The following is a 25,495-nucleotide window of genomic DNA, read 5'->3' on the forward strand; positions in this document are numbered from 1 at the left end:
AGTGTCCCTATCTTTATTACAGTTCCATTCTTGCCTATTATACAGTATGGTATTGTCCTTTGGTCATTTCGTTACATGGTATTGAAAATTATCGGCCCGTGATTCATGCATCCATCCGTCGGCGAGCGTTAAAAGATCGTACTACAGCGGCCACTTGGTTAAAAAACCAGGTTTGGGCGGCCTTGTCGGGGATAAGGGCGAATTTGTCGTGTGCACGGCCCAGTCGATGAGCGAAACGAATTCCATTGTCTTCAGCGGTTACGCCCTGGATTTGATTGAATGGCAGTTCCCAATCCAGTCGCAGTTTCCTCGAGTAGAATGAAAGCACTTTGGACTGCGTCAGTAGCACGACATTGTCCCCGGTTGGAGAGTCTAGCACGCTCGATCAGTTCATCGAGCCCTGTACAGCAATTGCTTTGGCTTACTGATGTGAGCAACGTAAAAATCTTTTCTGTAAGCACCATTGTTCAAGTCGCGCATCCAGTATTGACCCTGCGCCTCCCGGGAAGAATACGGCTGGAAACAAGGGTCAACATATAACCCCATTTCAACGATGTCATGCTCACTTTGAGAACGCCGTCAGCAGGGGTTAAACGAGGCTAGAAGAAATCGTTAAGTCGACGGCGGCGAGGATGGGTTTGATGTACTCACTACTCGAACGCGGTCCCTTTCAGGATTGTCGAATACGGTCGTTGTGTTTCGGATGCCTGGGGCGACGTGAGCTCGCTTGAAATGAAATTTTAAAGTAAAGGTACCTTCGGAGACATTGGATGCAAGGTCGAACACTCCAACTACAGGCTTTGTGACGGCACTAGAAGGGTTTCGTCAACCATAGTGCGCAAGCTCACGGAAACGACTTACCCAACGAGGCCTTTGCCAACACCCTTGAAGAATCCCAAGGCACCCTCTGTTTCTGCACCTTCGATAGGCTTCATCTGTTCGCATATGATCTCAGCGGTATGACCCCCTCATAAGGGGCGTGGTACGTACAAATACTCCTTCCATCGCGCTGGTGACACTGCTGGCTAGGGCCTCGCCTCCAGCGGCCACTCCGTATCTATTCATACGTCAGGCAAGCAACGTCTGCACACGGGTAGGAAGGACTTACATGGCGTGTCGAGGACGGTTCCGTCGTTGGGTCATCCTTCGTCGAGCTTGATATTCGGAATCAAATGTAGCAGCCGACAGGCCTATTGCATTATCAGTCCCGCAGTCCTGAATGACGATAGTGCGACAGACCTTTCCCAACGCTGCTTGTAAATTTGGTTAAGCTATCGCTGAGACCGAAGACGGTCTTCTTAACGAAACTTGCGGCTCCCTGGATCCATGTTTAGTTGACAGTCTGGTTGGATTGGCGGATGCGAACCTTCGCGATACCTATCCCCAATTCTCTGTTTCCATGCATGACGACACCTTGGAAAGGTTCATAGAATATGTCGGCAACCCCTGAACTGACGTTCGTGAAGAGTCCCACTGGGTTTCCAATGAAATCGGCGGAGCCCAGGATTCGATAGAGTTGGCGCAAAACATCCTGGCGGTAGTGGTAAAATATCCGGTTCTGCAGGTCCGACGTCGTCAACCGCATGTCCTTAATTCCTAGAGCATTCATTTCCAACGGGGCGTCGTTGATATTGCCAACGGCCATTGTCAATGCATTGACAAGTACGGCCAGTGGGTTGCGCAAACTCAGTCTGCGAAAGAAAAGAGTCAGTCCAGCCCACAAAGTCGTGCGATGCGGGCGCTCCCTGACCTCGTCTCGCTGCTCACCCGCTCTGTGCGCATAAATGAGAGCGAAAGTTTAATTGGCTGAAGCTCTAGGACTTCGAAATAGAGCTCCTGTCCCATCGATGAGACGGTTGGATCAGAGATTGCTCCTGGGTTGGCGATCAAGACGCTGGGTCAATGGTCAGCCGAATACGAGCACAAAGAGGACGGTGTGGTCTTACTCAGGGGAATCTATTTCCCAAGACGCCCCTTTGATCTGGGTGAGGTCATAGATGGCAAACAGTAAGTCTTCATCGGCTTCGATTGTCAAAGCCTGTATCAGGACCGAGCAATATTTGACGAATAGAACTCCGTGGGCTTCAAAACCAATTAGTCACTGCGCAACATTTACAGTACATGGAAAACGCTTACCTTGGTCTTTGAGCCAGATAATGGAAGCCTGGATGGTGGGAAGGGCGCCAACATTTCCCGACTGTTTCCCAAGGGGCGTTGGTTGAAGGATGACTGGGAAAAGGGCATCGTGTAGTTGGTTGTCTATTTGAAGGGAGCCGAAAGTCACGTTGACGGCCTGCGCGACAGTGCTGTCCGTATATTCTACCTTGAGGCTGTCGATCGTCATATATATCACTTCAACCAAACGCTTGTTGACCAACGAGAGGCCGATTCCAGACCATTCCAATGTAAATGTGAAGGTGGTCGTGACAGCCTCAGTGATCGCTTCGAAGCCTTCCGCGCTGGAGATGGTATCTTGCCTCGAGACATTGACAGAACCAGACCTCTGTCGCGGGCGATAAAGACTATGCTCTGGGTTGTAGTTCGATATCCGGAGGACTTGCTTCTGCCCATCTGCGCGAACATCGAGGGATACGGCCCGACTTTTATTGTTGTCCTGCTGACTGTGTTCAATGAGGTTCAAAACGCCTCGACGTCGCCGCTTACCATGAACTTGAAGGGCATGAGGTCACCTATCTCCATGATGTCGATAGCGCGTCGCGAGGTTTTGGTGGAAAGAACAAGCCTTTTCTCTTTGGCTGCGGGGAAGTCCCATGCGTATTGCACCTTGGAAAAGGGCGGCACGGCATAGCCCGGCTGGTCCTTTCCATCTCTTGACTCATCCTGCATTCAGTTTAGCAACAACACATCCTAGGTGGTGGGGTGCGGACCTTTTGGCGCAGCTCAAACCGGCAATCAGTCTCGTTCTCGATCACAAATGGCCACTCGTCGGATTGCGACAGAAGAACGAAAATGGTAGATCCTTCGATAACAACGTCTGCACGAACGAGGTCAGTTATACTCCCATCGCGTGCCAGGCGGACGTAGACGGAGCCTATGTCTTCCAGGGAGATCGGTGGCGTCCTGGGGTCATATGTTTTCAGTTGGATACTTTCTTGAGGAGAGGTGACACCTCACCATTGCGCATTGATCCCAGAGTAGGCAATGGTCAGCAACTTGTCCTCAGACGAACGAAGGACACGCAATGCTGCCCTTTCACCGGGGGGAATTACAGCACGTTCTCGAGGGATCACGCCGTGCTCTCGGAAAACAATGGGATAAGAAAGGTTGTTTCGGATCAGGAAACGAGGCGTCAGGACTATGACCTTTGTGAGTTTGTATTTGCCCTGTCCTTCACTCCAGGACAACCCAGTAAAGAGTTGGTCCGGTGAGTTTCTCGGGGTAAAGACGGACACCTCCGTCTCGGCAGACGGAGCCTCTAGGGAGATCATCTGGGGAAAAGGGTAAGGGAAAGCAGTAATGGGTGGTCAAACCCGACTTCCTACCTTGGACCAGGTCGATTCGCCAAATTTGAAGATGAATTCATGGCCGTCGGTATGTGAGTGAGAGAGCACTACCAAGGGGTGAGTGACATGGCCACCAACGATCGCGAATGACCTACGGAATGGCGCAGAGGTTCGAGTAGTATCTGGATACATTGAGTTTTAGTGAGTGCTCCAGTTAATTGAATCTGCTGCAAGCAGACCTGGTTGCGTATCCCCGGCTGCTTCCTGGTAGCCCGCCCGAGTTGACCTTGTCGATCTTACAGAGAATGGCAATCCGGTCTTGTTGATGACGATGTAGGGACTATAGATTTGAACCTTAAATGCGCCACCTGATTCAGGGTAACGACTAGAAAGCGATGATGAGCAGTATGCACATAGCAGGATGTACTATTGGGACCAACGTATAGTTCAGACGCAAGTCCAGTTTCCTATCTTGACGGTCTCGCAACGTCAGGCGTTTCTCGATGTCAAAGTCAGAGTGGCCATCTGTGTTTATAATAGCGAATTCGCTGGGTTTGAACACTGCAGACAGCATGTAAGTAGGAGTTGTGTAATGAAGGTAGTCATGATTTACCGCTGTCTTGGAGCGTGACATTCAGAAGGATAAAATGTCCAAGCTCGACAGAATGGATGGGCATGACGCCACCCTTACGCAGGTAGCTTCGCCAGTTCTGATCAGTGTTCTTGTCATAGATCCTGTATTCAAGATTATACGGCAATAAATTCTCTAACTCGAGAGGAGCTCGGAGGCGAAGATTGATTTTCGGGTTTTTCCTAACAAAATCTGTCAACAATTGGCCAAGGCCAAAACATTGGACATACCCAGTGGCGATGTCATTGCTGTCCGTCTGTACCCAGGCTTGGAACCTGAACGCAGCTTCCTTCGGATCACTGTGGGCACACTTGATGGTGAAGCCCTTCCTTGCAATCAGATCCTCCCAGCGCAAAGGATGGCACCATTTGTAGCCGAAACCCTCTGAGAAAAAGGCGGTTGGTGGTTGGTGGGGTTGATTTGTTTAACAGCGAGCTAAGATAGATACTCACGATCAGGTTGGATCCGGACTTTGTTTTTAGTAACTGCATCAATGGGGAGGGCATAGTCGTGTCCAGGAGGTACCCTCTCCAGGGAGTTCACTGGTTGTCCATGCTCATCGATGAGCATCAACTCTAATGGGTATAGGGTCAGATTTTCGATCTTGTAAGTCGATCTGATGGTGACGATTTTGGTATTGTCGACGACTTTCACGTCAAACAGAACGCGAGTGGGATATTTTTCTGTCCTGGGCCGTAAGGAGAAGACGTATTCCCCTTCACGTTCGACCGGGATCCCCTTCAATGCCTCCCAGTTATGTTCAGTGAATTGGATAGCAATGGTGTGCTGCCCTGAGGATACGTGCTACTTTTGAATTAGCGACAATCCGGAAAGAGTCGATATGCTGGACTTACCTCTCGCGTTGTTCTCCAATCTCCGAACCTCCAATCTACGATCTGATTGTTGGCAATCTTAACCTTGCTATCTTCACTCAACTGTGCGTTGTGCTCTGCGTCAGACCAGACAACAACTGGTGTGCCGGTGCAATTCCTGATGCGATATGGTGCATAGACGCCACGAGGCTTCTGAAGAACTTCTGCCCCTTCCTTGCTCCAAGTGTTGACAGTTGTTAAGGCCAGCTCGACGAATGTTGTGCTAAGATTTATGTCGAGTTTCTCGCTAGCGGAGAGAGAAACGTTCATGCTCCCTGTAGGACTGTCTTTCGAGACGCGAATGGTGAAAGTCCATGGGTCAATCACTGTGAAGGAGCGGTAGCTCGTTAGTATCCCAGTGCAATCGTGATTTATTCCGAGCGCGCTCACGAGGCTCCCAATGAGAATTGGTCAAGTTCCAATAGGTGATCTGGGTAGCGAGGGTCGTCGTCGCATGCAGCTTCGAAGCGAATCTTAGATGGGATTGGGACAGGGTAATTGCAACTTGCTCACCGCTCCTGACCAATCTTTTGCACCGACAATGAACGGCTTGACTTTGAGGTGCAGCATTGGTTGTTCGTGCATGTCCCCGATAAGAATAAGACGGAACCCATCGAAAGACGCTCGCAACTGAGGATTTATTAGTTCAACGTAAGGTACCAGAAGCCCAGATAGATACTCACTTGCTCCTTGGACATCATGACCCTCGCTTTGCCGATTGCGGCGGTCTTCGAGGCGGCGGATGCATGAATGACACTTGTTTCAGCCTTTCGTCCCTGGATCGCCCTGTCAATGGAGTAGCTTGGGTCGTGGTTTGAATGTTCGCTCGCTGACGGGGAGTTGGCGTACAGCTCAATAGCCTTGTTGACGATGGTAGTAATTAAATTGATGTCGCGATAAGATGCTCGGAATACGATTGGTTTGGCGTTGATCTCAATGCTGGTCATTTGTTGGGCAGCTGAGGAACGGGTATCCAGGGAGACTGTCAAATCTACGTCGTCGAGGAAGCGGGCACTTTCGGTGTGTCGGCCCATTTGAATCAGAGACATCCCAAGTCGTTGTATATTGAGTGCCATGATTCCCTTGAGAAGCAAGTGAGTTCCGAGCACGTTGGAGGAGGTAAAAAGAATCCACCTGCTGCGAGAACAGGATTTGGTTGATATAAAGGCGAATGGCACGGGTGTTTGGATCCGCATCATTTTCGAGTACGCTGATTGACACTTCGTGAAGGTCAACTCTAAAATCCAATTGACTTGCCGCGTCGTTCGCTGAGACATCGTTGTTTCCCATCCCTTCTTCGGTGTAGCCTCTGGATTGTTCGAAAGGGCTGGTAAAGAACTGGGTCAATCTAAAGACTGGGTCGACTGCAAAGATGATTTGAGGGGAGTCGATGGTCAAGACTGCTTGTGAAGTCGATGCCGAGGACGTGTACAAAATCATGAACTGGTTTCGATCATGTTGAGCTGCTGGGATAATTTCTCTGAACCTTGTGGGACCAGGGCGGGTGAGACTCATAGTGAACGATCGAAGGATGACTTGAGCCTCCATTGAACCGTCGTTCAACTGTTTTAAGCGTAGAGTTTTGTCGTTTAGAGCAAATCGGACAATTCCATGTTCCTTTTGCTGGGCCTCGGAAATCACTGAGCCGTCGTATAGGTGTAGTTTGACGGCGTTGATAGTGACCACCAAGTCGAGTGCTGTCCAGACAACAGACCCCTCAGAGCCAGTTCGAAGCTCTGGCTGGAGATTGACCATCGGTCTTTCGAGACGACGTTCAGCCTCTGTCCCGCCACCAACTTGCTCGAGTGCCGATTTCTCTGAGGAATCGAGGGTGTCAGAGAAGGTCCGTGGTATAGAGTGAGAAAGTTGGATCAAGAGCATATACTGTCGCTGCGTCAGGTGAAGTTTGACATCAGACACCTTTACAGAAATCTGTTCGCGGTGTCAGAATTGATGTCCTATAAACGTGGATATGTCGATGCAGTATCATACCTGAGTATCTGGGCGGACAGTGTCCTCCTCGCGTTCTATCCCAACCGTTTGCGCTATCTCAGCGTCAACATCGATGTTGTCAATGATCTTGAGCGAGTGCGGCTGTTTCTCTGCGTCATGAAACAGAGATTCCAATTTGATTCCGTGAAGGCTGGCTGCAATCTTGTTCGTCGCGTCTTCAAAAGAATTTCTGGCCTCGATATGTCCTAGTCGCATGGTCATGACATCAAGGGACTGAGAAGGGTCTGTTGGGAGCACGAGGATTGGTGTCTTGATAGAGATGTCGAATTGAGTTCTGTCCATTTCCGCGGCAGTCTGAACAGCAGCCGACGTCGCGGCGTCGTAGAGGTATTTGAGGCGAGCGAGCTTGAGGAGGAAGACGTAGAGTGAGTGCAAAGGTCCTTCCAGGAAGTTCACTTTGAGGGACGCTGCGTTGAGTTTGAAGGACGACCTGATGCCTGCATAGTTTTCATCACAAGGGTCGTATGTTTGATATACAAAGTCAGCGAAATTCTGGCCCTCGATCGAGAGTAGTCGATTGAATTCAGGGAGGATAGCATAGCGGTCGTTGTCGTTCGTGAGGAAGAGATCACCTAGGCGCCCAGAGACACGAAGGGTTGGGCCCCGAAGGAAGACAGCCACGTCGGCGACGGAGAGATTGAGCGTTGCCAGCACGTTGGAATCATTCTCAATGACCACTGCCGTTCGCGTTAGCCTCGAGGTTGTAGTACACTCTGAAGGCAGGGACTTACTCTTTACTCCCTCGAGCTTCACCAGCACGCGAATTTTGCCGTCGTCCGCGGCTTGTTGGACCGCATGTTCTGACCCTAAAGCGTCTAATGAAGCTCCATTCGTTGAAGCGTCATTGGGGGTGTTCTGTGGTACAAATGTAGTTATGATGAAATCATAAGTCGCCAGTATCGGTTCTGGTGCGACTCGGAAGACTAATGTGGACATCTTTACGTCGATGTTCTGATCGATACCTTCATAGACAGGCTGGAATTCAGGCGACTCTCGCTGCGCGCGGGAATATTTGACTTTGAGGAGATCGGGTGACCCTGAGACGTCGGTAGGCGTTGAGATAAGGTTGATGGCCCCATCGTTCTGAATGATGTCGGTGGAAACGGAGCTAGCCTTCGCGTTAATTCAAAGAAGGGTAACCAGGGCGAACATACTAACCGTAATGTAACGTCCACGTCCATGTGGTACTTGTACAAAGCAAAGGAGAGCGCAAAGCCTTCCAGAGACAGCTCCCCTAGTGGTTTCTCAATATCCTCTCGATTGGTCTTGGAAAGAGAAGCGCGAAGTGTTCCGACTCGGAATTCAAGCTCGAAGGCGCGCTGGTGTAGTTGAGGCTATGAAAGAGGTTTAATATTCGTTGATAAGAGTGTGAGAAACATCATACCTCCGAAGAACCGCTATCCGCTTCAAAGAACTGTTCCTTGTCATCCGAACCATCGTCAGTTCCCTCACCATCGTCGACATTATACTCTTCATTGCTGGGTTCGAAGAGTCTCGGGAGGTTGTATCCAGAAGCTGACCTCCTGTGAGGCATGGGCCGTTGGGCCACCGCGCCTTCGGGTGTATCATCCAGCTTGGGAATGCATACGTCGATTAAGCGCATCAATGACCGGTACTTCATGTCCGAAAGATTAAGCTGCAAAGAAGGCAAATTGCCAAGAACCTTGAACTGCGTGAGAGTGGCGGCGGATGGCACGATTGACTTTTGAATTTGAAGCCCGATACTGATTTTCTCCAGAAGGTGGAGATTATCGCTAGATGGATTGACCATAGCATTCCGCGACTCCTTCAGGTTTTTACCAAGGATGAACTGGACCATAGCTTGTTAGCAGCCGGTCGGTGTTGAGATGAGATCCGGAAAGCGCACCTGGGCATCTTGCAGATTAAGGGAAAGCTTATCATACATCAACGATTCGAGCCTGCGATAGTCTTCATCCGTGTACTGTTGGTTGCGCTTCTGGTGAATATCGTGGATAGCCTTTTTGTCGCCCAGCTCGCTCTCGACAGCGATATGGCCTGCATCGACTATGAGGTGAGTGCATTCGGTGGTAGTGATGCTAAAAATAATTTAGCTCGTCCCTTGAGCGACGAGAATGGAATCGACCCACTCCTCTGGAACAATGATGACGGGGGCATTCATGTCCACCTGGATGTCGATGGTCTTGTGCGTTTGCAATGCATACTCGAGACCAGCACGGGTCTCTTTACGCAGCCCCTCCAGAGTCTGACTAGCCGCGTTCTAGGTGATAATAGTCAGGTGATGATCCGAAGATCCCAAGTCTAACATACCAATAGAGCTTCCACAGATTCCAATTGGCTCGCCGGTGGTTTGAAGAACTTGTAGACGGCTTCCACATAACCTTTGTAGTAGATGATCTCCATGTGTCGCATGCGAATAGTGAGAGCAGTGTCGGCTCTGTCATCCAAAGGATTGTTCTCGAACTTGATGAAGAAGAAAGGTTCCTCCGTCTCTGCGCCAATATCGCTGGAATTTTGTTCAATCTCTTCCACGGCCGTATGGATCCTCTCGACGTCTCGCTTCACACGGACAATCTGAGGATACAGCGTATTCTCAGTCGTTCCGTCAAAAACCCGAAGGTCTTGTAAGGATACCGTCGTTTCGAAATTGCCGTGGCGCTGGATGAAGGTGGCGTTGAAGACGTCGAAGACGACAGACATCATTTCCCTGCATTCGCCATGAGGATCGGTCCGAAGGGTAAAGGACCCTCTCTTTAACTTGGCAGTAACCTGCATCTTGAGCGAGTCCCGCGGCGCTTGCAAGGCCTCCATAAGAGAGGACTTTTCGTCATAATCCAGGACGTCGTAGAGTTGCTTTCGCTGCTCTTCGGTCATATTCTCTCCAAAGATAGATGCTTCCTTGGGTGTTTCCGAGCTTGAGCCCCACAGCCATGAGCCCCATCCTTGCTTTTGGCTTTGCTGCTTCTTCTTCTCTGCTTCGATTTTCTTCCTGAGTTCCTGGTCCTTACGCAGCCGCGATCGTGCGATAGACCGGTAGAAGCGAATGTCTTCATAAGAGAGTTTCTTCTCTAGATTCTCGATTGCTGATAATTCCTATAGCGTGTCATCAGCACCGGGAAGCAATACACGGTATAGCTCTGGAGCACCTTACCTCTCCTACCAGCGAAGCCAAAAGCTTTTTTTGAAACAATTCCACATAGCGATTGCGATCATCGCGCCTTTCGGCAAAGTACTGCCAGGTCCACTTCCTCCTCTTCTCCCGCACTCCTGCAAGGATTGCAGTTGCCGCATATCGTAGTCTTGCTCTGGCCGGAGATTGGGCTATTTCCTCCTTCGACGGTTGGTACTTGCGATACTACAGTGGTGCATATTGAGGGCCAAACCAATCTAAATGAAAAGCAATCTTACCTGATGCTTCCGCATGTAGACATGATACATGTCGATGAGGGAGATGGCGTCACGGTACTGGTCATTATCGAGGGCTACACCGATTTCATCGAACAAGAGTTCAATATTGAACCGGGGGGTATTCCGGTCAATTTTGTGATTGACAATAATCTACCAAAAGGACGGTTAGCCCTGTTTGAGCTGTCGCATGAACAGGAACTCCTACCCTTCCTTCTCCTGATACGGGTTTCAAGATATATTGGTGGTTCCATCGTCCGTCCTTGTCGTCGATCTAGAACAGTCCACGTTGGTTTTGTCTTGTCTGAACAGTCTGTCCTTACGACATACCATGGCTGAGAAGTGTTCAATTGCCTCGTTTCTGGGAAGGCCTGACATGCTTTTAGCATCGGTATCCACATATACGGCGAGTGATTCAAGTTTGGCGAGCTATAAACGTTGCGTAAATGGCCCCCCAATCGGCGAAAAGAAGTCAGCCTACCTTGTGAATGGCACCAGCAGTACTCTCGATGAAGACAGGTTGCCATTTCTCGTTCACTGAGACTGCCGCGAAGCCTGCAAGGGTAACGCCGGCTGCGAATGGGTGCTAGTTCTACGTTAGAGACCTTCTGATCAAGGGTTTGGGTCGCCCTTACCCCGGGAACGCTGACGTTATCTTCATATCGGATGTGAATGTTGCAGATGGTGACTTGCACGTTGTTAATGACTTTAGTGATGAGGGACTGGATCAAACCCTGAGTTTGGGGTGATTCTACAGAAGGCGAGTGAGCAACACATGAAGGAGATCGGGGATTGACGACGCACCTGATTGTGTTTCCGCCTGCCCTTTCATGTGCAGTAGCTCAGCGTTCTCTAAACGCTCAGCCTTTGCAGCCTGTGCGCGGGCCTCTTCTTCCTCCGGGCTAACATTCGTTTGGGCGGAGGGGACCACAAGTAGGTAGACGTCTTTAATTAAGATTTCGACAGGCTGATTTCCAAGATTCATCCAGTGAAGGGAGAGCGTGAATTCGCCCAAATGCCCTGAAATTCGGCGCCAATTAATTTAATCGATGTACAGCCCGTATACACGCAGTATACTCACCCTCTAGCACATCGACGGGTAGCTGAAACTTGTCAAGCACGCCACGCTTCAGCCTGAGGTTCCTCAAGGTCAACTGACCTGCTCAATCGGTAAGGAACTGAACATGGAAGCTGAGCGAGAATGTACCTTGGGCGATACCATAGTTGACCTGATTCAAGTCCAAATTCTCGACATACGGAGCCAGAATCCTGTTAAAGAGCTGCGAAAAGGTTTGTACCGATCTCATGGAGGAGCTGGGACTAGTCTACACACCACATTGAGGACCTCTTTGCCAGGATCCAACCACCACATTTAAAGAAGACGCGTCGAATTCAATTGACAGTTACTGGGGAGTCCGTTCGAAATGATCCCAATATTTTACGGCGCGTTGGGCGTTGGTTATACCGGTTGATTGTATGGGTCACAGCAGAGCTTGGTCCAGGTAGGTGGAGAATAGTCCAACGCACGTCGGCTGTAGGTAGTAGATGGCAAGCCTGTAACCGTTCACTGTGTTGGAGCATCACGTCATGGGTTCTTCCGCTCTGGAGTCCGGCCGGCCCGGGGTCCAAGGAGATCTTGGCTTTTACAGCAACTCGACCGAAAGCGTCCTCTTTAAAATCTTTGCCATCGAGGTCACCTTGACTAGAGTTCAAACCGTTAGTGTAGCCAAGATGTCGAGACAGTGGGCATAGAGAAGAACACCTAGATCCGGCGCTTGGGGAGCTCATTGACGCCGAGGCCGGAGCTAGACCAAGGATATGCGGAGGCATCGTTACCCCCTTTTCCCTAATCTCGCTGTAACAGTTCACCCCAATCTTCGTCTCGGTGGAGGAACATCGAGGAAGGCCGATAGTTCCTACTTTGATTCGTGTAGCTATTTCTGGATGCCAATAGCGAATATCCCGTATTCGAAGAGCTTCTCTGGCAGATAGCACGCGACTAGGGTGGTCGACCTGGTGGTTGGCCGATTGATATTGTAGGCCGGCATCTGTACCAGGGTTAGGAGGCAGGAATGCCTTAAAGGGCAGGTGAGGAGCGAGTGTCGGAAACAGGAGGCCAAGAATAGGGATCTCATTAAGAATCGAAACAAAGGGAAAGTTGCGTTATTCCAGCCTGCTTCCAGAACATTTTGAAACGGACCCCATGGAAGACGTTCCCAACGTAAAAAAAAACCTCTTCACAACGTGTATAATTGCCCGATCAGTATATCCATTTTCGTGACAACCCGGCTGGCGTGATGGTTCATGTGAGGACCCTGAACAGCCAGGTATTTAAGACGACGGAGCTTGACCCCACTAGTCGTGCTTTACCCCAGATCTAATCCCCCTCATATTATGCTTGAGGTCTATTCCCAACCAATATCCCGCAACGACTATCGCCAGACCGCCTACAAAATGACAGTCCTCCTTAACGAAAAGGTATAACCTCTGTCTCCTTGTTCGCCGAATGATGCTAAAGATCTTTGCCATACGGTGCAGCCTGCCAATTTCCACGATGCGGTCGAATCCTTTACAAAGTACTTACCTCGCTTTCCCGGGCAAACCTATCACGAGACGCTGACGCCGATGTTGCACCATCTAGACTTGTTCAACGCTCCCGCAAGACTTCGACACGATTACTGTGCACAGTGCCAACATGGGATCCTTCCGCAGAAGACTGTCAGTGTCATCGCCAAGCGCGCCCGCCTCCCTTTCTGACAATGTCGTTCCCTAATAGGCTGGGACCTGCAAGACTTTCAAGAGTTGCGGTCGAGATTCCTTGTCTTTGTCCATGAAGTTATAACGTCTTTGCGGAATGCGGGGGTAAGTGTGTCGGATGCAAATTAGTTGGTGCGGCGCTAACCGCCGGGATCTCCCTCTCGCTCAGCTCGTGGCTTCATATTCGCTCGCGCCTTCGGGCTCATCGCGGGGGATGATAGTTGCACTCCCCTCGAATACTGCCGTTAACCAACAAGTGGTTAGCGACTCTTTCTCAAAAATTGGACTAGGTCCAAGGTGCGTTTGGGTCTCCTGTCGTGGAAGACTCAAGACCGATACTCATGGGTGTGGGATTGCTTTTAGTAATGGGATCACCGTAATGGACACAAAGGCCGGACCCTCGATCGTTATTAGCTGACTGAATTGCTATATTGGTGTTATGTTTGCCTCCCTCCTCGCTCTGATCTTCGTAGTGGCCTCGATGGACTTATTGTATGTATTATTAGACGACCAGCTTTGCATTTGTACCACTCGATAATGGAATTAATACCCCCAAGTTTTGTCCAAACGAGTGTTGGAATAAATTTGAGGAAAATGATTGGCGTGTATGGAAGGAAGAAGAGTGACACGTGAAAAGAGAGGGAGTATTACATAAGAGTTCAAAAAGACGTGGTGGACTTGTCTCTCAGATCTCAGCTCTGTTCTCTCAGCTTTCCTTTCGACGCCATGGCTCGTCTAGCAGACCTCATTCTGTCGGCAGTGCCATATCGCCTCCCCGAGCACTACTATGTCTATACTCCAGGCGTCACTCCTTTGTCCACCGACGCTGTCGTCGTCGCAGCGCTCGTCACCTACCTTGCAACGATTTTCGGAATTCAGGCCGTCATGAAGAACCAGCAACCCCTCAAGCTGACCACCCTCTTTCAAATCCATAATGTCATCCTCAGCTCAGGGAGCTTGCTCCTCTTGGTTCTCATGCTCGAAGAGATCATCCCAATCTGGTGGAACAACGGTTTCCACTACGCACTCTGCCACGAGAATGCATGGACTCCAGTACGTATCACAGTCACTCGACGCGTTTTCACTTTCTAATAACCCTCTTCTTCTCCAGCGCCTCGAGTTCTACTATATGGTCAACTATTGCTTCAAATACCTCGAATTTATAGACACCATCTTCCTTGCTCTCAAGAAAAAGCCCCTCCGTGAGTATTCCTCGACACGTCTACCTCGTCTCCCGCCTCATATTTTCCAGAATTCCTGCATGTTTTCCATCATTCGGCCACCGCTTTGTTGTGCTATACTCAGTTGAACGGAAAGACTAGCATCGTACGTCTTTTCGCGCGTCCGAATTGTGCCAGCGAATTCACCGTCATCACTTAGTCTTGGGCCGTCATCGTTCTCAACCTCGCTGTTCATGTTGTTATGTGTAAGCATGGGCCTATTCATGCTACTCGAACTAGCCTGACACGTCTACAGACTATTACTATTATGCAACTGCCGGTGGACGTCGGTTCTGGGTATGTCGTGGATCCTTCCAAGTTTTGATGCCAGCGCTAAATTCCATATCCCCTTCCAGTGGAAGAAATACCTAACCACCATGCAAATCGCTCAATTCGTCATTGATATCTCCCTCGTCTACTTTGGCAGTACGTTTTTTTTCGAATGTCTTTTTGTTTGCTCGCTCTAACTTGGACGCCAAAGCCTACGAACACTTCGCAGCTACCCGCTGGCCACACCTTCCCCACATCGCCAACTGCTCTGGATCGGAGGGTGCTGCCTTGTTTGGTTGCGCTCTATTGACAAGCTACCTTGGACTTTTCATCAACTTCTACTTCAACACGTACAAGAAGCCAGCACAGAAGAAATCAGCAGCTAATGGATCGGCTAATGGTCATGCTAATGGGCTTGCTAATGGGTAAGCACGCGTTCTATGCGCCTAGGTCCATGCCTAACACACCCTCTAGGCATAAAAAGGATTGATACCTGCATTCATTATTGTTAGTATAGTAATGGGGTACTCGGGCAATATACCTCCCCCACCTTCGCCTGGTACTAATGTCAGACTTGGCTTGTATACTTGCTGTACATTCACCTTGTCCACGACCTATCACGATAGTCGCGAATGTACAATCTATAGTATTACGAGGATGCGCGTATGAAATACAGAGCACGTCGTTTCGAACATATGACGGGTCACCGAGTATGTTGCGGTTGGTAAATCCAAGCGCTTGATTGGATATTTTCAAAATCACGGCACTACGAATATGGTGAATGGCGGTGCCTATACCACCGCAACTGAGCGACGACAATTCGAATTGACGACCAGCATCGCCACGATAGACGACGATAACATGTTGTCCCAGCTCACTGAAACGCCCTATTACAACGTCTAAACTCCACAACAACGGTGTGCCGGTCGCTTTCGAGGCTGAACTTGGTCAATGAAGTACTAAAGATTGCGCTCGCAACAGCCTTTCGAACGACCACTCTTCGTCGGCCACATTCTTTTCTTCCCCCAACCCGTCATCATGTCCGATACGTGGGACCGTCTCTCTAGCCAACGTGAATATCTGGTCTCTGTGGAACTATATGTTTCGACAACGGCGGGCTCAGCACTGCGAAAGGTGCCTCTCCTCATATCAGCTTATCGCCCTATCCGGTCGCTTACACTCCCCGCAGCCCGTCTCCAGTCGAAGGAAAGCCGAAAAACGCGACTCTAGTGCCGTTGTATTGGATGATAATAAGCTTCGAGGTGAAATGAAGCCAATATAGATTCCCCATCGGTCCCGACTGACTCCCTTCGGACAGACAGAGCAAGTTGGCAAGCTCTGCCCAAGAGCCTCAGTGGTGCCGGGCAGTGGAGAAATGCCACATGTAAACTGTCCGAAGAAGGCGATAGGTGTTTCTTGAATATCTATGTCGACGTAAGTCTTACTGGTGGACATTCTTTGATCGCGTGTATGTTCATAGCGTCCCCACATTGTAGGAATCCATCCTTTACCAAACAGTCTACATCCACCTACTCAACCAAACCGACATCCGACCTGCCGATCCGTCATTGTTTTTCAGAAAGGACTGCATAGGACTATATTGCATCGAGTGCGCCTACCATCCTTCCCAGCCCATTGCTGTCGTCGAGAGCTAACGTTGCGGCCAAACAGGGGGCAACGCTGGACGTCTGCAACAACTGCAGAACCGATATACCTCCAGTTCCCTAACCCGGATACGTGTGCAACTTGGCTCGCCCTGCTTAAATCATACGCTATCCCAGAGATCTATGGAAGATGGTTCTTCCCTGTCGACGGTGGCTCATACAGGATGTGGCGGCAGATTGAACTATCCGTTATTCAAGCACGACATATCAGGGCCCAGAAGGCGGAGAATGGTTATGATATTGGAGATGCTGGTGGAGATGCTGAGTTTGATGGGGAAGTCTCATGCGAGATCCATTTGAATAGCATCCTCTGCGGGAGGACGACGGGGAAGAAACGACCTGCTGGAAATTCGTTGTTGGACTGGCATGAGAAGTTTGTCTTTCCCGACTTGCCGCCGTTCGAGACTCTGGTTATCAACATATGGAGGGAGAAGAAAGCGACGAAGCCGACAGTGCTAGGCCTTGTTCGAATCGAACTCTTCAACTTTCGACGAGGAGAGACGACGGAGGGATGGTTCCCAATCATCCAGGGGATGAGCGGTTCCTCGAGAGAGACGCAGATCGGAGAATTGAGGTTGAAGCTTCGCGTCGACGAGTAAGTCTCCTGACCTTTGGACAAACCCACCGATTTGCTCAATCGCCCCTTAGAGAAATAATTCTACCCCAAGCAGCGTACCAAGGGCTACTGGCTGTGCGTCCCTTTGTAAATCCGCACACTTGTACTATGCTGAAGACTTCTCGATTGCTTAGACGTTCGACTCACGAAACTTCTTGGATTGGATGACAGAGCTCGAAAGCAAGCTCAAGCTGAAGCATATCTCGAGCCAGCTTATGGCAGTCGCAATCGCTCAGGACACTCTAATCGTTCAAGTGCAAGAGTTCGCTGCCAGGGAAGTGCTGGGTGCTCCAATTTGTACGTAAACTCTAAAACGTCCAGTGTGTTTCTCAAACTGACGAGGTTGTGTAGCCCACCAGACCCTCTTTCGAGGGAACACCGTTTTCACCAAGGTCATGGAATTGGCCATGACGTGGTATGGGAAAGCATTCTTGGAAGCCAGTATCGGACAGGTGCTTCGGAGACTATGTGCTGAGAAAGTCGCCATCGAGGTTGACCCTGTAAAGAGCGGCAAGAGCAACAAAGAAGTCGAAAAAAACGTTGAGCAACTGATATACTGGTGCCAAGAATTTTGGAATCAAATCTACGCTGTTCGAAACGAATGTCCGATGTACGTCTTCTCACATTTATATCCTCACAGGTACCAACGTCTTTACAGCGAGCTAAGGCGGCTTTTCTTGACGATTCGGAAGCTGGTAGAAGAACGATGCCGCAATGAGAATGGGTCCATAGGTGCAAATCGCGATTTGCCGAAGCAGAGTGTGTCCGCGTTCGTCTTCTTGCGTTTCATTGTCCCAGCCATACTGCATCCACATCTTTTCGGCTTATGTCCTGGTAAGTCGTTCTTTTTCCATGATCCTTCCGCCTCTGACCTCATGTCGTGTTCATCTGTAGGTCTTCCATCAGACCCTGTGAAACGAAGCTTAACGTTAATCGCCAAGGTTATCCAGAGCTTGGCCAACTTGAATGCAGTGCGTATACGCCATTTTTCAACGGAAGAGCGCGTTTCATTAATGACAATTTCCAGTCCGCGCAAAAGGAGGCATTCATGCGAGGCATCAAGGATTTCCTGGCGAATAGCTTGAGCGCAATGGTCGATTACATTGCAGCAGTGTCTGGCCCGATTGACGAACACCAGGCCAACCATTCCAACAGAGAACATCGGCATGGCCGCCTACGTATTGCCAATGGACTTCGCGAACGGCGGGCAACCATGGCAGTCCTCGATAGAGAAGCAATTCCGACCTTACCCCATCTTCTCGACGTCCCGCGCCATCTAGCTGTGATAACATCAGCTGTGATCAGGAGTTGTCGAGATCCCTCGATCCATCCCGGACTTTCTGGCGACGATAGTGTCCAGTTAGAGGAATTCTGTACCAGATGTGCGGAAGTCGAAGAGCAAGCGCTCTTCAGGGTCACACAGCTGGCATCCAAGCTGTCCATACGAAGACCGTCCCTCCCCAATGTCCATTCGCCTAATTCAGCATTGCCTGGCCTAACCTCACCGGTTCAAACTCAACCCTCAAAGCCACGTTATAACCACCGGCAAACCAAATCGGCTGCTAGGCCGTCGACAGCACCATCTTCCGGCTCAAACACTCCTCGACAGGGTTGGAACGAGATACCACCCCCAAATTCTCCTGTTGCACGATCGAAACATGGTGACTCCAACGGGACCAATGATGTCAGGGAGCGACTTCCTTCCCAGCCTGGGACAAATCGCCCCCGTCACGTCAAGGTCCCTTCGTCCGACGCCGTTCCATTGTATACTGTCTCTACCGTCACCACTGGTCGGCCTGCGATATCGACCCCACAAAGGGTGCCAAGTGCATCCAATGAAACCCCTGAAGATATCACGAAGAGAAAACGAGGGTTATTCCGGGGGATCCTGAAGCGCTAGTCTTCACACACTCGAGGTCATGGCGGATATATTTACAGATCATGTAATAATATTTGTATTCTTAGTTAGGTTTTGCTGCCAATCCTTTCTGCACGAGCTTCAGCACTTCAGCAGCCACCTCTTCAGAGGTGCTTCGGCAAGTCAACCGACACAGCTAGCACAGATCGAGAGTTGTCAGCCAAGGTGCAAGAGGGCTGAATGAACCACGTACCTTGGCTTCTCGATTGGGCTCAACTCTGAGTAGACATCCCACCTTGCCATCCACCGAGGTGTGTAGAACTCCTCCCGCGACAAGGTTGCTTGGGTTTGGATCGATGTTCTCCAGGATGTTTAGACGATGCCCTGACACCACCTTGCTTTGCTTTGGCAAATCTAGTTGGCCTGCAGCGTCGAGTGTGATTGGGAAAACGCTCTGGGCTTCCCGAGGGGGGCCACCGATTAATTTCCAGCGCTCGAAGAAGTCTGCTTGGCCCAGTTTGACATGCTCGAAAAACTTCGTTATTACAATGGGGAGCCTGAGTGATACTGCTTGATGTGAGCCGGAAAGGAAGGATATCGTGAGGATCGGAGGCTGCGTGAAGATCTTCTTGCATTCAATATTGAGAAGTTGTTGCAGTTGGCTTCGGGAGTCGATGGTACTTGGAGGAATCTTGGCGAAGGTGACAGAAAGTGCATCTGGCTCTGGGACATGGACAGCGGCAGTGAAGGATGTGAGAGGAGAGGGTACTTTGTTTCCCAGGTATACCGCAACCTGGCCCATGTGTCCCTGGTATCGAGATTTGATTCCAACTTGAATCTGAACGTCTTCATACAAAACCCCTTCAGAGGAGTATAGGAGTTTGTCGAACCATTGATCGATGTTGGGACCGACTGCGGGTCTTGGAACTCCCTGGGCAAGTGCACTGGCATCATGCCCTTGCGAAGCTGAAACTCCCGGTGAAGAGAGGTCCAATCCTGCAAGGGAATCCATGATGCTCTCTGCACCATTGGCCTGCCCGCCTCCCTCCCCCTTGCGGATCGCATTGCGTTCCACGTTGGCCTCCTTTCCACCATGCACCCATGTTCTCTTGTCTTCTGTGTCACCGTGCTTGCGGTCAAGTCGGCCGAGAAGGGCACTGACCCTCGGGGGGAATGGCGGCATCTCTTCACAGACACTGGGAAGGAAATCGTCGTCCTCTGGTCGTGATGCTAGGGTGTAAAATTCGCAAGCACGTTGTTGCAGCTCGGCATCGAGGACATGTCGATAACGGTCGAAGATGTTCAGTAGCTGAGGTTTGATCTCGGGGAAGACATTCACCCATTTGATGTAAGTCGTCAAGAGGAGCGACCGCGTTGGGGCAATGCAGAACTGGGACTTGGAGTGGAGAAGTTGGAATTGCTCAATTGGGCTGTAACCCGGCTCATTCGCGATAAGATGGCCGTATTCTCCCAGAATGTAACCTGTAAAGAGGGAAAACGGAACATTGAGTACTTACGGCGAGGCATGCGAAGTAGGCACTTGCCTCCAACCTTGACTAAGCTTTCATGAGTTGAAGGTGCTTTGAGATGTTCGAAAACGACCTTTGCGGCGTATTCTTGTAGGTCTTCTGTGTTCGTCACAATCTGAACAACCCGGTACCACACCTCATCGCCAACATGGTCCCCTGCTGCGCTAATGAGCTGTAATATGGTGTCAACATACCACTTGTAAGAGGTGGCGTATTTTTCCGTTAAAATCGCAATCTTGAGCACCATCTCTTCTCGGAGAGCATAGTCCGCGACTTTTAGATATCTCAGGAGCTCCCCTACGATAACTTCCGAGTTGTCGACGTCGCACATGCTATACAAGAGATCTAGGGCACGTCTCCGAACAGAGATATCCTTATCCCGAAGTGAAAGGATGATTGTCGTCTGGTGTTTCTTGATTGCATCTAAAGAATCCGCCCGTGCAGCCAAGTGTGCCATGGTGTCCAAACCGAGATACCTGACGTTGGTTTCCTTGGATGAAATGAAACGTGCCAGAAGAACAGCTGCTGTGCCAACTAAGGGCGAGTTCGTGTCGAGGTGTATGGCCAAGCTGATTGCTTCGAATAGAACGGCATGTTGTGCATTGTTATGCTGGACATTCCTGGATGGCTCGGCACAATTGTTCATGATGGTTTGTAAAACTTGGTATAGGACAGAGCGTATTGACGGGTCCTCTAAACGTTTTTGAGAATGGTGCTATTCTATTGAATGTGCCAGCGCAAGCTCACCGGAGGGGGGATAGTATTGCAGCAAGCGAAGAAGTTTGACCTGCAACCAGGGCGATGGGACTTTGTAATAAGCATATGTTGCGGCGTATTCGTGGCCAATGACAAGCTATCTCCTGGTGAGTATCCATCCATGGATCCAGATATTGGGATATATGACTACACACCCTATGTAACCGATCCACCGCTTTGGTGTAGCACACTGCGTAAGCATCGAGGTGATCCTGTGCCAGTGCCATTACAAGGCTCGTTACACATATAACCACACCCTGCGAGACACGGTAAGCCTGAGAAGGAAACGCGTCGCGATGTACTCACCAAGTCGTGGTCGTCCATTATGGACACAATCCGAAGAGCCCACTCTGCAGCAGGAATGACGTCTGGATGCTTTCGATACAGACGAAGTAGTGTCAAAGCAGCCTTCTTCTTCACGAAACTCTGTGACGTGCTGGGATAGGCTATAGCAAGCAACAGACAACAGGGATAGGCGAACGCACGGAGAGATCAATAGTCGATGGACGTCATTCGCCAAAGCCTCTGCCATTTCACTGCCTCCTACATTTGCGATCGCGTGGAGAGCCAGGCAATTGTCGACCTCGTTGTTCGAATCCAGGTCCTTTCGTATTGAATTGACCACCAGTCGAAGGAAGTCGGAGTTCTCGTGCATCAGAAGAGTCATTGCAAGGTATCCCTGCGCGAACGAAAGATGTGAGATTGTGACGGAGATTGCAGAACTTTGCACACCCACTATCTGTTTCTCGCTATACTTCGAGCTGGATATGAGATTGACGGCCTCCATGTGACCGACATCAACCTTGTAGCCTAAGATGTAGGTGAAGATGATCTTTGCGACGTATCTGCAACATGGTAAGTAGGCAGAAGTTGCTTCTCGAGGAGAAAGGAGAGTTACTTCTTCTTCTGATATCCGTCCAGATTGCCATCTGGTTCGAGTCAGAAATCGTGGAATTCGCTCGAAGGACAGAGTCGAGTACCTTTAAACTTCTTCCGTATATTGGCCATTTCCTTGTTGATCCTCTTCTCCTCGAGTTCTCTCACCCTGGCCCCTCGAATGTCCGCAATGAACTGAGGGTCGTCAGTACGTTCTCCTAGACCCACATGCTGCTAGCCAATCACCTGCGTCAAACCTCGCATACTCGTCGCCATCTTGACTAAAATTAGAGGTGTATACAGTATAAAAGGTTAAGGTGCGTTGCAGTAGAGTTATAGCCAGGTGGTTGGCTGTTGGTGGTCACCAGTTGGCGGGTTAAGCAGGCCCAGTGATGGGTCGATTGCACCCATATGTCGCTGCCTTGGCATCAGCTTTGTCACGTGATACTCTGGCGCTAAAGTCGACCGATGGACAAGACCTTGCTTGTTTCCGGCAAGTCGTTCTCCATATGCGTACACACTGACGTTCATGTGGCCTCGTCCAACGATCAATTGCGTTGGAATCAACATAGGAAAGTTGTTATATAACCTTGAAGCTTGAAGGCTGCCTCTACAAATCAACGCTCGCGGGCGCGAGGGAAATCACTACTAATAAAAAACCTAGAATACAGGAATGGGCTCTTGCACAATTTCAAACTTGGCAAGAAAATTGGGCACGGCATCAAATGCACAAGCCGAGGAGTTCCACCCCTGACCTACATGCTGTCGTTGATGCCTGGCCGATCAAGGCCTGGAGGAGGGGCTGTAGTCCGTTTATGAGCGCATCGGTTAGATTTTCGACGGCATTGAGGACATCGTCGAGAAGGCACTTGAGCTCATACACGACTGGATAATCTCGAGCGGTCAGTATTGACACCGGGCAGAAGAGTAAGGCCTGGGGCTTACTAGGTCCAAGCACCGGGCCTAGGATGGGCAGATTGTAGACGAGGGCATCCACTGCGTTTAGTGTCTCTTTGTTGAAATTGACGACGTTCTTGAGCAGCGTTTCTAGATCGTTGGTACGATCATAATTGAGCAAGCCTTTCTCCGCCCCGAGTTGGTCCAAGATGGTCTTTATTCCCAGAAGGCTGGAGTCGAACGCAGTAAGCTCGGCTACCGCTCCTTGTTGGAAAGCGAAATCTGCCTCTTGTAGATACGCCGACTGCGCGGCATAGGATTCTAAGGGGTCGTTGGTGAGCTAACGGACGGTAAGGGCGGGGATGCACTGACTGAGGTTATTTGAATGATCTCGCGCTTTGGAGTAGTATCCGTGCAAGTCCGACAGGGCGTTTAGACTGCGCTCTTCCATGTTGTAGACAGAACGCCTTTGATGCGAAGGTGTGTCGCGGAAGTGGTGGCTCGAGTTGGCGTTCTCGCCTAAATCAGAAACAGAGCTGGTCAAGTTCATCGAGTTCAGAGCTTGATTGGGTGACATAAATCGGCTAGAAAAGTCGGGCGCCATCAAGGCGAGCGGCATTGGAAGGGGTACGGGCGTGGCGAGGGTGGCCAAAGGGTAGACCAAAGCCAAGAGTACGACGGGTAGGAGTACGAGCATAGTGAATAGAAACGAATGGATGTCCACGTAGATCGCGGGGGTATCTGAAGGAGTGAGAGACTGGGACAATTATCGCACAGCGAGCGAGTCGACAGAAGTTTGGGGAAGAAACAAATACTGCCCGGGCGTGGTCAATCGGGCGTGCCTTTTATTTGCTCGTTCTTGCCTCTTGCTTGTTCCTATTTACAGTTCTGTCAGAGTCGCGATCGACGCAACCGCGTATCCGACCGATCCTTTGATGCTGCTCAGGTCGGCCGAGATGTCATAATACGACAATAACATTAGCAACAGTATCAACGCTAGAGATGTCCGTACACAACAACGAGAAGCGCAACACACAGGCCGAACTAATAAAGTCCTGCTGTCAGAATCACACAGCCAGAGTTCGACAGTAGCGGCGGGAATGTCCGGGATAGAAGGCCAATAGTCCAAAAGCATTACATACCGGCAAACAAAAGAAAAGGGTATCAAGCTCAAGGTCAAAAAGTCAAAAAGGTTGTAGGGCCCCCGAGAGGAGTATACTCATTAAGCAGTGGGTTGGCAGGACATTCCGCCGTCGGCCAGCTCGAAGCCTGAAGCGCAGGTGTACACTGAGATAAAGTCAACACACTTGCGCAGAACGGTAGACGATATTGATCAATCACCTTTACACACTCCTTGCTCACAGCCTACATTCCAGGCACCCTGGATGGCTGTACAATCTTGACCAGTTCCGTTCGAGGCACACCCGCCGCACGATTCCAATTCGACGAGAGTGTCAAGGCACTCATAATCTTCGGCGCCTGAACCTCCGATCGGACATGCTTGCAAGCCTCGCGGGCAGAGGGATTCTCGCAGAGGGACGTTTCGCTTAGGATAGTGAGGGTGCGACCATGATTTGGACGGTGTAGGCTTGGGAGGCTCTGGCTTAGGCGGCGTAGGTTTGGGAGGCTGAGGCTTTGGAGAGGTCGGTTTGGGTGGTTGAGGCTTTGGAGGGGTAGGTTTGGGTGGTTGAGGCTTTGGAGGGGTAGGTTTGGGTGGTTGAGGCTTTGGAGGGGTAGGTTTGGGTGGTTGAGGCTTTGGAGGGGTAGGTTTGGGAGGCTGAGGCTTCGGTGGCTCCGGCTTAGGCGGGGTAGGCTTTGGGGGCTGAGGTTTGGGAGGCTCCGGCTTGGGTGGGGTAGGCTTTGGGGGCTGAGGTTTGGGAGGCTCCGGCTTAGGCAAGGTGGGTTTGGGAGGCTCCGGCTTGGGAGGAGTAGGCAAGCATCTCTTTACAACAGGATTCCATTCCCAATCTTTCTTGCACTCGGGCTTCGAAGGTTTATTAGGTGGGTTGTGCCTAGGCACGCAGCATTTCAGCTTTTCACCCCAGTAGTACCCCGTAGCCGGACACTCGACACCGGCAGGTGGGCGAGGGACTACCGAAGGACCTCCGTTCGGAAGGCAAGCGCCCACGTCTCCCCACCTATAATCAAATCAGACGGATGTACTCATGATCGAACGGGAATTCAGTACTCGTACCAAAACTCATTCTTCTTGCAGTTGTTGGTACCGGTTGGCGAAGCAGTGACCAATGGGCTCGTCGCGACTAAAGCGATAGCGAAGGCAGCGAACCAATGGGGCGTCGACCGCATGTTGGCTTGACACGAAAGTAAGGAGTGACCTAAAAGGAAGGACTACGCGGGAGGCGTCAAAGGAAGGCGAGGCTCAAAAGGGTAGAAAGGAATACCGGTCTGAGCTTTCTCACTGGAGATTCTTGAAATTTATAGCAAAGTCCTAGGCACGCACCGGGATGTCAGAACTCTCGTTTTGATGGTCATCTGCCGTACTATATCAGACACACGCAATCTTCAAAAATAGACAACCCACTTGACAACACTGTTCCAGGACGATTGGAATTTGGGCCGGGCCAAAACCCGCCCGAAGCTTTAGCACCATATCATGTTGGAGGGCGTGATGATTCGACAGCGAACTATTCTCATCCCTCGGTCAATGTGAAAGCTCGATGAGGATGG

The 25,495-nt window shown here is 50.4% G+C and overlaps 7 protein-coding genes across 7 annotated transcripts; 3 read left to right on the top strand and 4 right to left on the bottom strand.

Moving 5' to 3' along the window:
• Nucleotides 1–103: 103 nt before the first annotated feature.
• CC1G_11305 (vacuolar protein sorting-associated protein vps13) lies at nt 104–11,671 on the bottom strand (the record flags this gene model as incomplete). Its single annotated transcript, XM_001828663.2, has 43 exons — nt 104–372; nt 426–516; nt 567–599; nt 652–707; nt 756–811; nt 862–935; nt 991–1,057; nt 1,109–1,190; nt 1,240–1,318; nt 1,367–1,691; nt 1,751–1,894; nt 1,947–2,082; nt 2,137–2,614; nt 2,665–2,841; nt 2,889–3,081; nt 3,136–3,449; nt 3,504–3,646; nt 3,704–3,849; nt 3,905–4,025; nt 4,078–4,277; nt 4,326–4,479; nt 4,548–4,899; nt 4,950–5,293; nt 5,358–5,427; nt 5,481–5,597; nt 5,651–6,049; nt 6,102–6,899; nt 6,960–7,657; nt 7,712–8,088; nt 8,139–8,314; nt 8,365–8,790; nt 8,848–9,037; nt 9,089–9,219; nt 9,270–10,052; nt 10,111–10,314; nt 10,368–10,517; nt 10,573–10,638; nt 10,695–10,793; nt 10,846–10,950; nt 11,000–11,115; nt 11,169–11,384; nt 11,446–11,523; nt 11,572–11,671. The coding sequence occupies 43 exons, from the start codon at nt 11,669–11,671 to the stop codon at nt 104–106; spliced, it is 9,333 nt and encodes a 3,110-aa protein (XP_001828715.2).
• Nucleotides 11,672–12,739: 1,068 nt separating this feature from the next.
• On the top strand, nt 12,740–13,689 carry CC1G_13639 (hypothetical protein). Its single transcript, XM_002912061.1, has 6 exons — nt 12,740–12,842; nt 12,903–12,940; nt 13,006–13,082; nt 13,141–13,226; nt 13,291–13,418; nt 13,485–13,689. Exons 1-6 carry the CDS (start codon nt 12,759–12,761, stop codon nt 13,537–13,539), a joined length of 468 nt encoding a protein of 155 aa, XP_002912107.1. The 5' UTR covers nt 12,740–12,758; the 3' UTR covers nt 13,540–13,689.
• Nucleotides 13,690–13,831: 142 nt separating this feature from the next.
• Nucleotides 13,832–15,101, top strand: CC1G_11306 (fatty acid elongase; the record flags this gene model as incomplete). Its single annotated transcript, XM_001828664.2, has 8 exons — nt 13,832–14,174; nt 14,233–14,323; nt 14,374–14,447; nt 14,502–14,547; nt 14,598–14,638; nt 14,698–14,767; nt 14,823–15,036; nt 15,086–15,101. The coding sequence occupies exons 1-8, from the start codon at nt 13,848–13,850 to the stop codon at nt 15,099–15,101; spliced, it is 879 nt and encodes a 292-aa protein (XP_001828716.2). The 5' UTR covers nt 13,832–13,847.
• A 548-nt stretch (nt 15,102–15,649) lies between these two features.
• On the top strand, nt 15,650–18,791 carry CC1G_11307 (GTPase activating protein; the record flags this gene model as incomplete). Its single annotated transcript, XM_001828665.2, has 11 exons — nt 15,650–15,745; nt 15,801–15,873; nt 15,930–16,045; nt 16,108–16,220; nt 16,283–16,870; nt 16,924–16,966; nt 17,026–17,188; nt 17,243–17,501; nt 17,550–17,725; nt 17,786–17,862; nt 17,919–18,791. 11 exons carry the CDS (start codon nt 15,650–15,652, stop codon nt 18,789–18,791), a joined length of 2,577 nt encoding a protein of 858 aa, XP_001828717.2.
• Nucleotides 18,792–18,852: 61 nt separating this feature from the next.
• CC1G_11308 (AP-2 complex subunit alpha) lies at nt 18,853–22,186 on the bottom strand (the record flags this gene model as incomplete). The annotated part of the gene is made up of 12 exons (XM_001828666.2): nt 18,853–18,945; nt 19,003–20,231; nt 20,267–20,442; nt 20,473–20,971; nt 21,026–21,131; nt 21,190–21,309; nt 21,341–21,470; nt 21,520–21,713; nt 21,771–21,879; nt 21,933–21,963; nt 22,015–22,105; nt 22,157–22,186. The coding sequence occupies 12 exons, from the start codon at nt 22,184–22,186 to the stop codon at nt 18,853–18,855; spliced, it is 2,808 nt and encodes a 935-aa protein (XP_001828718.2).
• Nucleotides 22,187–22,631: 445 nt separating this feature from the next.
• Nucleotides 22,632–23,504, bottom strand: CC1G_11309 (hypothetical protein; the record flags this gene model as incomplete). Its single annotated transcript, XM_001828667.2, has 2 exons — nt 22,632–23,128; nt 23,180–23,504. 2 exons carry the CDS (start codon nt 23,502–23,504, stop codon nt 22,632–22,634), a joined length of 822 nt encoding a protein of 273 aa, XP_001828719.2.
• Nucleotides 23,505–24,140: 636 nt separating this feature from the next.
• CC1G_11310 (priA protein) lies at nt 24,141–25,114 on the bottom strand (the record flags this gene model as incomplete). The annotated part of the gene is made up of 2 exons (XM_001828668.2): nt 24,141–24,945; nt 25,002–25,114. 2 exons carry the CDS (start codon nt 25,112–25,114, stop codon nt 24,141–24,143), a joined length of 918 nt encoding a protein of 305 aa, XP_001828720.2.
• Between the last annotated feature and the right edge of the window lie 381 nt (nt 25,115–25,495).

The sequence above is a fragment of the Coprinopsis cinerea genome, assembly GCF_000182895.1.
Source record: "Coprinopsis cinerea okayama7#130 chromosome 1 map unlocalized cont3.1, whole genome shotgun sequence".
Lineage (NCBI taxonomy): Eukaryota > Fungi > Basidiomycota > Agaricomycetes > Agaricales > Psathyrellaceae > Coprinopsis > Coprinopsis cinerea.

Excerpts from the sequence above, each read along its gene's own strand:
- CC1G_13639 (XM_002912061.1), top strand. The coding sequence starts at position 12,759 with ATGCTTGAGGTCTATTCCCAACCAATATCCCGCAACGACTATCGCCAG. Across the intron at positions 13,227-13,290 it reads CGTCTTTGCGGAATGCGGGG|CTCGTGGCTTCATATTCGCT; the intron begins GTAAGTGTGTCG and ends CCTCTCGCTCAG. Across the intron at positions 13,419-13,484 it reads AAAATTGGACTAGGTCCAAG|TAATGGGATCACCGTAATGG; the intron begins GTGCGTTTGGGT and ends GATTGCTTTTAG.